Below are 14594 nucleotides of genomic sequence, written 5' to 3' on the forward strand. Positions count from 1 at the left end.
TTGTAGAGCGTCTTCCAGTTCCAGAATCTTAACAGCCTGTGCTTGTCTGTGTGAATGAAGCCCTGGATCCGCCCATCCCCAGCACTAACTAAGCTGAGCATAGTGACATATGCCTCTCTCTCATCTAGTACTGGGGAGCTGGAGGCAAGGGCGTCAAGAGTTGATGGGAATGTCACACTCAGCTAAGTGATGAGTTTGAGGCTGGCTTCAAATACCAAGAAAGAAAAGAACATGCAGTTGATGTGTCTGCAGGCACACTGTTAGGCACTGACTGTGAGATGTGGAATGTGGTATCATTCAGTTTTTAAGGTATTCCACAATTTTTTAATTTACAGGTTTCCTTTGGGTGAAAATGATTTCTGAACTGTTTAAACTGTTTGAAGTAAAACTTCAGTTGTTAGTTTGTTTTGTAAAGTACTAGATTTGACATGTAAATAATATAAGAAAGATGTAGATATTTTTGTTATTTGCTAAAATTTTCTTTTCTTTTCCAGGCTCAAACTGCCTATTCTGCCAATCCCGCCAACCAAGCATTTGTTCTGGTGGATGCTTCTGCTGCTCTCCCTCCAGATGGAAGTAGGGTTATACTTTGCTCTTGGTGGGGTGGAGGGGCAGCGATGAATATAAAGGCCTTCTTCTCCCCTGAAATTCAGAATCTGGGATTTTGTTTTGACATGTTATTTTTTTGTTTGTTTGTTTTTTATTTATTTATTATATGTAAGTACACTGTAGCTGTCTTCAGACACTCTAGAAGAGGGAGTCAGATCTCGTTATGGATGGTTGTGAGCCACCATGTGGTTGCTGGGATTTGAACTCCAGACCTTTGGAAGAGCAGTCGGGTGCTCTTACCCACTGAGCCATCTCACCAGCCCCCCCCCCTTTTTTTTTTTAAAGAAATACTTGTTTAATTAAGAGTGATCTTTGAGTATGAAGATGAGTCTTAGGGCATAATAAACTTCTTAGTTTGATTCATAATCTTTAACATAGTCTGTTCATTAGTGGGAAACACACTCTTCCATGGGACTACAGTTTTCTCAACTGCCGCTCTCTCATGCATCCATCCTGAACTGCCTCTTTCTTACTTGGCCGGGGAACTTAGGACGTTTCCAACTGTCTACTTTCTGGGATATTTTTCAAAACTAAGAGTTGCTGTTCAGACGGGATAAACTGTAGTCTGTCCTCCTTCCACCCTGAATCAGGGCTTCAGGATGGAGCCTCTCTGTAAGACATGAAGATCCTAAGGAAATAATTAACTTACATCTTCTGATGCCATCTCTTTATTCTTTGTAATGAATCTACTCTGAAATCAAAGTAGATCATAGAAAAAGATTTTGGAAGAAGCTCACTTCAAAAAAAGTTAACTATTGTTAATGTTTAAACCGTCTGTTTGTCTCATTTTACTAGAATAAGCCTGTCAATCTTAAAGTGGTAGGACAGAGTCCATCACAGGCTTTGACATTGCCTCCTATTACTTGAGAGGAACCATCCCATCCTGTCCCATCGCTGTGTGTGGAGTGAGTTAAGTGGCTGAGGCACTAAACACTTCGGGGATTCTGAACTGAAGACTTCGTGCCATAATCCCCCAAATTTCTAATGTTGTAGGATTATGTTAAAAAGGGGGGGGGCAAGGTCATTTATTTGGAAAATTATTTTTACCTTTGAGTAGTTACCTCTCTGTGTCTTTCTATTTCTGCATTTTATATTTGCACTGGGAACTTTTTTGCTATTTTCTTAAGAGAAACAGCAGCTCTCCGTGTTGAGTAGTGTTGTGTGGGATGAATCTCCAGCAGGGTCGAAAGGAGACAGGATGACTCGCTCGCACAGGTCTACTGATGGCTAGATGACGACCTTCAGCTCCTAAGGTCTTCTTATCTAACCTTGGCTGGTCTCAGATTGTGGTAATTCTCTTGCTTCTGCCTCATAACTGGAGTCTGGGCTTAAACCCATGTTGCCACCATGGCCAGCTTTAGACCATTTTAAATGAGGACTTGGACACCTGCACACAGTGGTCTGTGGTGGGTCCTGAAGTGCACCATGGCCACAGACGGGTGACTCACTGGGTTAGAAAGCTAAGACTGCTTCAGATGGATTTAAGAGTTTACGACTTTGGCATTAAAGTGGTTATGGATTTTTTTTTCATTCTAATTGTGTCAGAGATGGGAAGATATCCTTCCATTTTACGCATCTAAATCTTTGTGCCTTATTTTGTTTTGTAAATTAAACACAGCAAGTCCATACTAAGTTGTTATTTTGAATATCCTGCCAATGCCCTTTTCTTTGTTTACTTTAGATCTGTATCCTAAACTGTATCCAGAGCTCTCTCAATACATGGGACTGTCTTTAAATGAAGCTGAAATATGTGAGAGCATGCCCATGGTCTCTGGAGCACCAGCACAAGGGGTATGTACAGTCTGACCTTAAGTCCCATAAAATGTTCTTTATACGTAGGTGTAAACCCATTTATAGGACACTCACATGCTTATAACTTTAGGGTTGAGCTGTCCTAAGCTTATAGAATTCTTTGTAGATGTATTTCTGAGCATTGTCATCCACTGGTGAATTGATTAGGTCTTTGTCTTCTGCGTTTTATCCTTCTCTAAGTGGGGTACGGCCCCTGCCGAGTTTCCAAGTTAGTTTTATCCTTTCTAGCTGTGTAACTGCACTGAGGTTTGGAATTCTGACATAGAGTTACTAAGTAGCACAATTATTTCTTAACATGTTTCACAGCAAGTCTTGTTCCAGACATAATTTCTTTCTGGATCGATTCGTCACTTGAAGTATATAACTGACATATTATTTTGCTCACATTCTTAATATTCCTCCTCTTGTAATTAGAAGCCATTTTTATTTCTATTTTTTTGTAATTAGACTGAGATTCTAGGTTTGAATGCAGTACATAGCTCTTGCAGTAATTATAGGTACAAGCTTTATGACTGAATCCACTTCTATCCTCTTGCTACCGCTTATACGGTCCCTGGCTTTTATATGTTGAAACTTCAATATTTATTGAAAGCTTACTTGCATTACTTATGGTCTTGACTGGTAAATTCGTTAATCTGCTTTGGCTCCTGGCAGGTCATGCTTCAGCTACATGCCAGAGCTGTCTAGATTCTCGAATGAAAGACACACACACACACACACATACACACACACAGAGAGAGAGAGAGAGAGAGAGAGAGAGAGAGCAGACAGACAGCGCATTATTTTTAATATGTCTAACTTGCTCAGTGGGTGGACACTTTCAAACCTCCCCGCGGTTAGGGCTAGCACATTCTCTCTTCTAACATTCCTGAATCAACTTGCTAAATGAGTATTTCATCTCTGCTACCCAAGACCGAATTGAGAGAGCAGCGCTTGGACCACTTTCCCCCTTACATGCTGGTCACTTTCTCTCCTGTAGCTCTTAGTCTGATCTCTCTGCTTCCCCATCATGGCAATTCTCCTCTCCTTACCCTCTCGCTCTACCTTCTCTCTCAGTCTCTTGCTTGCACACAATCTTCTAATCTAAATGTCCCGCCTCCATTTCTCTGTCCGGCCATTGGTTATTATCAGTGGAAGCCAGCTGGGGGGCCTGGACCTCAGGTCTCGGAGCGTGACTTTGGGAGCCAAAATAAGACAAAATATTAGAACTGATTCCCAACAATTATCCAGTTGAGAAAACAGTATTTCAACTGAAGCGATTTAAGAAATTAGATAAATGGTCAAAGATTTTCAAAGGAAAAAGTAGAACCCAGATAGAAGTAGTAAAAGCCACCTGCTGCCCTAGGATGGAGTGGATCAGTGCTGGGACCAGAACGCTTAGGGATGCAGCTTAGACCTAGGGGAGGGGTTCTAATCGTTGCAGCCTCTGAGCGGTTAGGCAAGTTGTAAGACGTGGCTCAGTGGTTACAGTGCTTGCTGCTATTCCAGAAGACAGCCCCAGAGGATATGACATCTTCAGGCATCCACAGAAGTGGCAAATACAGACATATAGATGAATTATATAAAAATAAATTTAAAGTAAAAAATGTAAAGTCAACCAACAGTAAAGTAAAAAGAGGCATGGAGAAAACAAAAATATTAATTGCTATGTTTATAGAAAATTTATCTTCTAACAAAGAAAAAAAAGCCAATTATAGCTATTATTTTAGTGTATCTGACTTCCTTTGTCCAGGTCTGTATACTTTGATCCCTTTATGTGAGCAGCATACCAGTGTCCCCTCCCCATTTGTACATTTCTTGCTTTGAAGGTAATCTGAAGTTACTTTAGAAGTATCTGCATTTATAAGGCTCTGTGGTATACTCTGTTCTTACTCTATCGTTTTGTTTACTTAATTTGTTCTGCAGATTTCTCTTAGCATATATTTCACTTAGTACATAATTCACTTCACATACCATGTAGTTTTTGTTTTTGTGTTCCACTTAGTTTTTCCCCCCAGCTTTATTGCTATATACAGAAGGTATACTGTAGCAGTGAGTTTGGGCTACACTGCTTTGTGCTCTTGGTGGGTTGAATGCTTCCAGCCACACACCCAGGAACTCTTTGGATTCACGGATGGAAGATACACACACAGTTAATTTTAAAATATCTTGGCTACGTTAAAGGCTGGGTACCCCTAAACCTTCCCCTAGACCTTTCCCTGCCACCCCAAGCCCGATTGGGGAAGTGGCCACTTATCACCCGAATTCTCACATGTCTGGTTGGCTCTTTCTCTTGTAGTTCTTGAGTCCCATCCTTCTACTCATGGTGATGTCTCTCCTCTTCTTTGCATCCTAGCCCGAGCAACTTTTAAGAGTCCCACCCCATCTCCCTTTGTCCAGCATTGGCTACTGGTATCTTTATTGATTAAACACCAATTGGGGACAAGGACCTTTAATGTTTGGACAAGCAGATTCCCAATTGAATCAAAGCATTAGAACCAGTCTCTAACAGTATACAGCATATTATATGTGTGTGCATTGTGAAATATTTCTACAATCAAGTGAACTAATACATCTTTCGCCTGCTAGAGTTACACATGTTTTAGTGTGCGGTTATAACCCTAGCAAACTTGAGTTAACAATATTAGCTGTCATGGTTACTGTGCTGCTCCGTAGAAGCACACACTTATTTTTATTATTGAAAGTTGTGTACTTTGTCCAGCTTCCTGTTTTTCCTCCGCTTATTACTGGCCCTGTCAAGTTCTTTCTCTGCCTAGCTTTTACAAACCCTGACAAAGGTCTTCTGCATCCTACTGTTGAGAATATAGAGACTTTACATAGGAAGATCACACTGTACTGTCTTTTTGTCTCTGACATGTTTCCTCTAGAATAATGTCTTCATATTATACCATATATACATGTTACACAGGGTCATTCATGTTGTCCACATGCCATTGTTTCTATGGCTTTAGTAGTAAGCCACTGTGTATATATAGACAGCATTTTCTTTAGTCTGTGTTGACAGCCACTTGTTTGTAAGCTTTGACCACTGTGACTAATGCTACTGTGAACTTGGGGATGCAGGCATCACTGGGATCTCAGGATTTTATTTCCCTTTTGATATAAGCCCAGAAGGGAGATTGTTCAATTGTATGGCAAGTGTGTTTTTCACATGAGGCTCCTGCATACTGTTTCATAATCGTTATTCCAAGTATGATCAGTGTCTTGACAGTACAGAAGTGTTTATCGGCACTTTTGTCTTTTTGATAGATAATACTTGCTGAGGGGTCTGTTTAAATCCAACATAAATTCAATTTGACTCAAGCACCAGGTTAATGTAGGTGACAAAATTTATTGCAATCAAGCCACTCCTGATTGAGTAGCCTGAAAGGATGTTGTAGGGCATATTTAAAGGAAGAAAGCATAAAGCAGGAGTAGTGCGGTGGGCTGTACCATTGTTCAATCATATTTTGACATAAAGGCTTAGCAAGGGAGTTTTTACCAATTGGAGGAGGTTCTTGGGTCTGTGAACATGAACTTAGTTTGACCCCACCAGCAACATGGAGCAGTTGTCCTTGAGATATCTGGACTCATTCAGCTGTTTCCTTTTCATAGAGGCTTTTCAGCTATTGGGAAGTCCCCAGCTCTCCTAGGGTCTGGGAGCTTGAATTTTGTTTTTCCCTAAGATTAAAGATTAAATGGAGTCTGAAAATGAAGTGGTAGTACTTAGAGTCAGTCTTGTGCTTGTTCCCAGCACACTGACACACGAGGTGGTGATGTCATTTTTCTGGCTTTGATTTTCTAATGATAAATGATCTGTCACACACCCACCCACTTGTTATCTTTGGGAAAAGCTTGTATGTAGGCATTTTGCCCATTTTTAAATTGAGTGTGCTGTTTTTGCTGTTGAGTTTTGAGTTATTTATGCATTTGGATATTTGCCACTTGCTACATGATGATTTTCAAATAACTTCTCCCATTCCATGGGCTGCTTTCCATTTGGTGAATGCTGCTTTTGTTGTGAAGAACTGTTTTGTTTGTTTTGAGGCTGTTCTCAAACTTGATCCACCCACCTCTGGGCCCCACCCCAGCTGTGAAGGATCTCATTAAGTTTGATGTAGCTCTATTTACACACAAAGATCATTGAGAGATTTGTCTTGTGTTTTCTCCTGGTTTTCTGTGCAGATCTCCACAGTTATGGCTTTGGAGTCCATTTGGAGCTGTCTTACCTTCTGTATGAGATCAGCCACAGTTCCACTGCCCTGCTCTTGGTGCCTCGGGTTTCCTAATCCCAATGTGTACACACGGAGATTTTGTCAAGAGCAGTTTAATATGTTTTTATGTTGTCTCTTTATTTCATTCCTGACTTAGAGCCTTGTTTATATTGAACTTATTTTTAAATTGATAATTTTATGATTATATCACAGAAAATCCCTGAAAAAAGAATGTTGCAAAATTCTAATGTGACGTTTAAGTTCTAGGAAAATATGTTTGAAATCAAGGCAAACTACAGTGTAGTTGCTGGCGACAGAATATCTTCTGAGAAATGATTCATGCTTGCTTTCACTGTTGCACCAACTTCATGGAAGTGCACTTACCCAGTCTAAGGTCGCATGGCCTCGTTGGGCAATGCAGTCTTTTGAGACAGCTGATGTCACTTATGTGGTTGTTAGCTGAGGCAGTTCAGCAGCAGATCCCATACACAGGGGTGCCAGTTGACTTAAGTAACAAGTCACTGAGTTTTCTCTATCCAAGGATAATGGGGGAAAGAAAACCACTGGCATTATTGTGGAAATCAGACTTCACCGGAGGGAATTTCTTAATGGAACAATATTTATAAGAACTATAACTGAGTGTGTTCCAGTTAATTGCTGTTTCTAAATACTGTCAAATTTTGTATTTTTCTTAGCAGTTGGTAGCAAGACCATCCAGTGTGAACTATATGGTAGCACCTGTGACAGGTAACGATGCTGGAATTCGGAGAGCAGAAATTAAGCAAGGGATTCGTGAAGTTATTTTGTGTAAGGATCAAGATGGAAAAATTGGGCTCAGACTTAAGTCAATAGATAATGTAAGTATATTTTTGAATTTATCTAAATAGATCACAGAATATTAGTGTCAGATCATTAAAATGAAAATAGTTTGGCTTAGCTGTAATAACCCATCTACAGTGGGGAATAGTGTGAATCCAGAGTTTTCACTTGGAGACACCCGCTTGAAGAAGCCATGCTGGAACTTGCAAGCAGATGCCAAGCTTCTCTTTTGATACTCCTTACTGAAATGAGGCCATTTGGTTTATATAACCATGTGAAAGAGTGTGTGTGATCAAATTCGGGCCTTCACATGGGCCAGCATATGGGAAAGTAAAGGGAAAATGGACCAGTGAGAATTGGGTGTACATTTTTAAACTAAGTGATAGTTATTTATGAGATGGTTCTGCAAGTTATTTCTGTCCATAAAATTTGAACTTAAATTATGAACAGGTCTTAGTAATTGAGTCTGTGAATCCCTTGTCACACTAAAGACATGAAACTAGTTCCTCAGATACATTTTAAAAGGTTAAGGACGTGGTGGGTCTTTACCTCAATTTATGATTTTCTTTTCTCTCCTTTTCTTTTTCTTCCTCCTCCTCTTCTTCCTCCTTCTCCTCTTCTTCACCATTATCTTACTGGATTCTCTTTCAGTCTAATAAATGTTCCTTAGCTCAGTGATTCCAGCTTTCCACATAGAAAATAAGTCTATTACATTATTTAACTGAATGAGGCTGACGAAGGCAGGGAAAGCCAACACTCCCTTTCCACTCAAAAAGCTGAGGGCGTGATTGTGTGTGGCCCTTTATACATGTTGAAGACACATTATAAAGTCCTGACCTCACTGACACTCGAGTGCAGTGTATTTCTGCAGAGATGCCTTGGAGTCCGTTAGCACCATTGTAGTTTACCTGCTTGGCAGAAGTCAGTGGGATGCTGCCTGTTCACAGTGCTTCATGTCTGGTCTACCATAGACTGTAGGATGGGTTTCCCTAGCCTTCCTCTTTTCTGTTTGTGCTTGGTTCAACACCTGATTGAATTTACATAAATGTGAATATCCTGTGAGTTTATTGTTACAGGTACCTTTTGTTTGTTTGTTTATTTAACCCCAGTTTCATTGGTTAAGAGGTGAATAAAGTTGTCTTTGAGTTAAAAAATTATGGAATTGTTACCCCAAACTATCACTTAAGTGTTTTTATAATTTATTTGTTTCTGTTGAGTGTTGGCTTGCGTATACATCTGTGTAGCACATGCATGCCTGATATCCTTAGAGGTCAGAAAATGATGCCAAATCCCCAGGAACCGGAGTTACCCACAGCACTGATGAACGATGTTATTTTCTTGTTCTCTAGGGTATATTTGTTCAACTCGTCCAGGCTAATTCCCCTGCCTCCTTGGTTGGACTGAGATTTGGGGATCAGGTGCTCCAGATCAACGCTGAAAACTGTGCCGGCTGGAGCTCTGATAAGGCACACAAGGTGCTCAAGCAGGCGTTTGGAGAGAAGATCACCATGACCATCCGTGACAGGTGAGCTGCTACCACCAGTCACACCTCAGTTTCCTGCTCTTTCAGGGTTCTGTAAATACAGTTGCTACTTCTCAATTATTCGGGGGGGGGGTGGAGTTTGCTGGAAATAAATAAATTTTCCTTTATTACAACATGATACAGATTTTCCTATTTGTTTACTTTTTTATTTAGTTTTGACATTTTAAAATAGTTACACCATTTTGAAACTTCCCTTTCCTGGTAAAAATCTGAGTGTGTGCCCATCCACATTCTCCTTCAAATTCATGGCATCTTTTTTCATTGGCAATCACCATATGCTTATATTTATCATAATGTTACATGAGTTAAAAGTTTTATATTTTACTAATTGTTTATTATATACCTATCTAAAATAATAATTTATGAAATATGCAATATTTATTTATAATTATAACCATTTAGTCCACATAATGTTTCTTTTTTGTATCTTATATTTGTTTTTAATTGTATTTTTTTTGATTTTTCAAATATCCTTTTTTTTTAATTTAATTTTACTTGTAATTCATTTTTTTTACACTCCATATTCCATTCCCCTCCCCTCCCCTCCCACCCTCCAACTGCTCCACCTCCCACACCTCCTCCCCACCACACCCTGTCTCCACTTGGATGCCCCCACCCTCTACCCCATCTGACCTCTAAACTCCCTGGGGCCTCCAGTCTCTTAAGGGTTAGGTGCATCATCTCTGAATGAACACAGACCTGGAAGTCCTCTACTTTATGTGTGTTAGGGGCCTCATATCAGCTTGTGTATGCTGTCTGTTTGGTGGTGGTCCAGTGTTTGAAAGACCTTGGGGGTCCAGATAGTTTAATACTGCTGGTCCTCCTATAGAATCACCCTTCTCCTCAGCTTCTTTCAGCCTTCTCTAATTCAACAACAGGCGTCAGCTGCTTCTGTCCATTGCATCTACTTTTCATTTGTTAAAGGAAAATGTTGATTTATTACAGTCTTGTATTTATGTGTTTTTCTATGTAGTTAGATTCTTTTCATAGAATTCTAGTTTTGGATATACATTTTACCATTCTTTCTGTGGATGTGTCCTCTAAGCAAGGGTTTTCCTGTCTATCTCTCTGGAAAGGTTTTATATGCTAGAGAAGTAAGTGATGTAGTAAGACAGCTGTGGGTTCAACTCTGCAGCCTATTGCTTAAGCATCCAGTGCCAGGGCCCCTGTCATGAGGACTGAATGTCACAGAGTTCCTAAGGAATCAGTTTTGAAACCAAGTCTGGTCTCTTAGGTGGTTGTGCGACTAAGTGAAAGTGAATAATCCTCCTGCACGGCAGGTGGGCTACTTTGCCCTTGGCTACTGTGCACAAAAGTGATGTGCCTCCTTCCTTCCAAGCCCCCACAAGTGTTAGACCAGTATCACACTGGGAGAGTAAACCTGGAGAGGGGGAGTTTCTTGAACTAAAAATGACATTGATCAAGAAATGTTTATTAAATTCCTAAATATAATGAAACATGAAAACGTCTATAATTTTTTTTTTACTTTAATGTGTAAAGCAGAATTTCGTAAAAGTTGGACCGGGTCTGGCAAGATGTCTTTTGTTAAGAGTACACATTCTTCTTCCAGATGACCCAAGTTTGGTTCCCACCCCAAGTAGGGCAGGTCACATCTGCCTTAATTTGAGCTCCAGGGCCCCAGTGTCTGTTTCTTTCTTCATAGGCACCTGCACTCACATGTGCAGGACCCACCTGCATCATTTATTTAAAAAACAGTAACATTGCAAGTAAAAGGGCATCACATGCTGAAATTAACCAGATCCAAAGACTGTAACTCTCAGTAAATCTCTGTACAGATAGTGTAGCTACTTGGAACAGAAGCTGTCGAGCTTCATGGTGGATTTTATATTTTCACTATAGAATATATCTTTTGAGTTATTCACCACTATAGGCAAATTCATGAGAGAAAATGAAATGATTTCATTATCTTTTATAACTCACATTGACTTCCTACATTTAGTCCTTGGTCCTTTGCCGTAATATTTACCGTTCCTTTTTCTTTTTCATGTTGTATCATGTGTACCTTTGTGTATATGCATGCACTGTTGGCTAGGTTCCGAATAAGAGGAAAGTGCTTGTTTCCTAAGATTTTGTGACTCTGTGTAGTACTATGCATTCTCAGCCCATCCATTTTTTTGTGCAAATTTTATGAATGTATTTTTCTTTAGAGCTGAATAATATGCTAAAATATGTATAATTTTTATTATCTGTACATTGAGGTTAATTCCAGTGCAGGACTAAGTGTAGGGGCACACATATCTCTGTAGCAGGGTGTGGAGTTCTCTGCGTGTACTGTATGACTAGGGGTGAAGTAGGAAGGTATTGTGTTAATTCTAGTTTTTAGTGTTCTTTTGAGAAACCTCCACAGTGGCTTTTTTCATTTTTACCCTTGTTTTTTGGTAATAGACATTTTGATGAGTGTGTGTGGGGGGTAGTATCTCAGAATAGTTTTATTTTGCATTTTCTTGATGGCTAGTGATATTGAACATGTTTTTGTGGTCTGAGGGGTTTAGACAGTTTCTCTGGGTGGCCCTGGTGTTCTGGAACTCACTCTGTAGACCGTGCTGTCCCTGATCTTAGAGATCTGCCTGCCTCTGCCTCCCACGGGCAGGGATTAAAGGGTAGATTCAAAGGCATGTGCCAGCCCTCCCAGCTGCCCTTTTTAAAATGGTTCCTGGACATTTTAAGTTATTTTGAAAAAAAAATTATTAGTTCATTTGGCCATCTGTCGATTGGTGGTTTTATTTCCTTAGTATTTAACTTCTGCGATTATTTATAAATCTGCATATTAGCTGCTTGTCTGAAGTGTGGTGAAGGCTGTCCATGCTGTGGCCTTTTGCTTTGCTGATTGGTTCCTCTGGTGTACAGAAATACTTTGCTTCCATGTGGTCCCAGCTGCTGATGCCTGGGCTTCCTTCCTTCCTTCCTTTACTCGGACCCCAGCTGCTTGATGGGTATCCCTATGGCTTCCTCTACAACTCGGAGCCATCTAGGTTTTAGAATTCTGGTCCCTTTTTATTTTATTTTTGTACCAAGTTCATCTAATTTCCCTCATCCACAGTAGAAACTCAGTTTTGCCAGTGTTATTTTTTGAATTGATTTTTCCCCCTTGTTATATGATTTGCCTTCATTGCCAAAAATTCTGTGGCCACAGCATTACCATCTGTCCAGCTCTCTGCGCTGTTGCAGTGATCCTGTCTTTATGGCCACTCCAGGCTTTGTTCAGGACTGCAGCAGTGGCTACCCTGCTGCACTTGTGAAGCCCAGCAGTGCTTGCTCCTCCTTAGCATGGCTTTCGCTGTGTGCCCTCTTTTAAGGTTCCAAAGGATTCTTGGTTTGTTTTTTCTAACCTGTAAAATCCAATATTAAAATTTTGATAGGTATTGCGTTAAATCTATAAATTAATTTTGTTGTATGTAGTATAGGTATTTTTATAATAATTCTGCCAATCCAGTTGCATGGACTTTCCATCATCAACTATCTTCTGTGATTTCCTTTCCCAGTATCTTTTGCATTGGGAGAGTCTGTCACTGTATAGACAGCTCTTTCACATCCTTGACTGGATATATTCTTAAATAATTTAAAAGGTTATTTTGAATGAATTTTTTTGGTAATTTTTTTTTTCAAAAGAGTTGGGCCAATAGGAAGATACAGCTACAGAATTTCATACTGTAAACAGAACAGATGGCCTTAAAATCTTACAGTAACACCATGGCAGGATTTTAGAAAGTCAGTGAGTGTTAAGTGGCATGACAGCTTCTGAGGCAGACCCTTGAGGCCTTTTTAAGGAGCTTGTGCCTTCCTGTCCAGTCAGGCTTGGGGAACGCCCTGCTGACTGCTTCTCTGGTGGGTCTTTCAAACTAGAGCAAGGTTTTGCCTGTAATCCCAGCAACCTGGGCTGGGTCCCTGAGCTCACATGGTGGAGAGAGCTTACTCCTGCAACTTACACTTTGTGCATGTGTATACATAATCAATAAATGAAACAAGTGAAAATTCATTCACATTTCAAAATTGAGATGTGACAAATACAGTGAAGGTTTGGTTTTTTTGTTTGTTTGTTTGGTTGGTTGGTTGGTTTTGTTTTGTTTTGTTTTGAGATTTTTGAGACAGGGTTTCTCTGAGTTTCCCTGGCTGCCCTGGAACTCACTCTGTAGACCAGGCTGGCCTCGAACACAGAAATCCACCTACCTCCAGTGAAGTTTTAAGATTTCAGTGTCTTAAGATGAGAAGTGCTGAAGGGACTCAGTGGTTTAGTGGAAAGCCATCTATCTCACTGTTACTGTAAGGTGTGCTGGACGATAGAGGAAATGTGTGTCAGTAACTCCACAGAGCACTATGCTCTTTTCTCATTCATAACGGGCGGAGGTCTTGGGAGTGAGTCAGTCAAATCATGTGACTGATAAAGGCTACTAAGGTGTTCCATATGTGTAGCAGAATCTTCCCCCAATTAATTTAATAGTAATACAAGAAGAAGCCTGTGATTGGACAAGGAGAAGGGAGGCTGAGATAAGAGTTTCAGAGACAGGGACAGAAAGAGAAGAGAGAAGGAAGGAAAGGAAGAAAGGAAGGAAGATGGAGGAAGAGAAAGACGATCCAGATTCTGCGTGGCTTTAATTAGCCATGGGTAGCTATGAATATCTTATAAGGGATGGATAATTACAGGACAGTTTGTCTTATCTTGGTGGGCAGTTTATATAAATATCAATTGGCTCTGTGTTCATTGAGTGGGTGTTTTGTGGGGTGAGAATTTACTGATATAAATCTGACATATATTACAAGCCTCAGGAATTTTGATTTTACTGGGTTACTGGGATTTGGGACCGCTGACCACAGGGGGTAGATGGGCAGAATCTGCGTCAAGAGCACCATGAGATGGGCCATCTCTGCTTGGGGCTAGCCATGGAGGCAGCGGGGTCACTGGGCGTGAGAGTAGCCAGTGATAGGCAGGTTGGTGCCATTTTTTATTATTTCCTGCAACAAGTGGCAAATCAATGTGTTGGGCAAGAATCCACTAGAAATTTAAGATTATTAGCCTGAGAGCTAGAATTTTTTTCTTTTAGATTTTTTTTATTAGATAATTTCTTCATTTACATTTCAAATGCTATCCCAAAAGTCCCCCATATGCTCCCCCTGCCCTGCTCCCCAACCCACCCACTCCCGCTTCCTGGCCCTGTACAGGAGAATTTTATTTTCTAAGTGGGAGAAAGGTGGCGCTAGGATGAGTCATGTGGACTCAAGCACGGGAACCTTGAAACAGAGAAAGGGGCTCTGAGGTCCCTTGCTGTGGAAAGACACAAGATGGCTGCTCTGAGTCAGAGAGTTGGAGAATGGAAGCTGCCTACATCTCATTATTTGCCTTTAGGATAGATTTATATACAGATTTTGTCCAAATCAGGTGGGGAATTTCACCCCGAAGTTCCGAACTAGGATGGGGAAAATTAGTCACTGACTCCAAGTAGAGAGAGCAGTGATAATTACCTGCTATTAACAAGTATTAATTAAGAATGTATGTGGCTCCAGGTAGAGAGCCCAGCAGATGGTAAGAGGACGGCTGCTCTAGGCAGAGCCCTTCACAAGTAACAACTACCTTCTTCCGATAGGCAGGTATTAGTGAAAGT

The 14594-nt window shown here is 40.5% G+C and overlaps 1 protein-coding gene across 2 annotated transcripts in view; it reads left to right on the top strand.

The window, feature by feature from the left end:
• The window catches only part of Sdcbp (syndecan binding protein), a 31035-nt gene that overhangs the window by 12616 nt on the left and 3825 nt on the right, over window positions 1-14594 (top strand). The window contains exons 3-6 of one of the 2 annotated variants that reach the window (XM_021160710.1): window positions 495-576; window positions 2291-2400; window positions 7310-7471; window positions 8783-8958. In XM_021160710.1, the coding sequence (XP_021016369.1) occupies window positions 495-576; window positions 2291-2400; window positions 7310-7471; window positions 8783-8958 (530 nt within the window). The remainder of the gene's footprint in view (window positions 1-494; window positions 577-2290; window positions 2401-7309; window positions 7472-8782; window positions 8959-14594) is intronic. The other variant, XM_021160711.2, reaches the window with a different exon arrangement.

This window comes from Mus caroli, chromosome 4 (assembly GCF_900094665.2).
Source record: "Mus caroli chromosome 4, CAROLI_EIJ_v1.1, whole genome shotgun sequence".
Taxonomy (NCBI): Eukaryota; Metazoa; Chordata; class Mammalia; order Rodentia; family Muridae; genus Mus; species Mus caroli.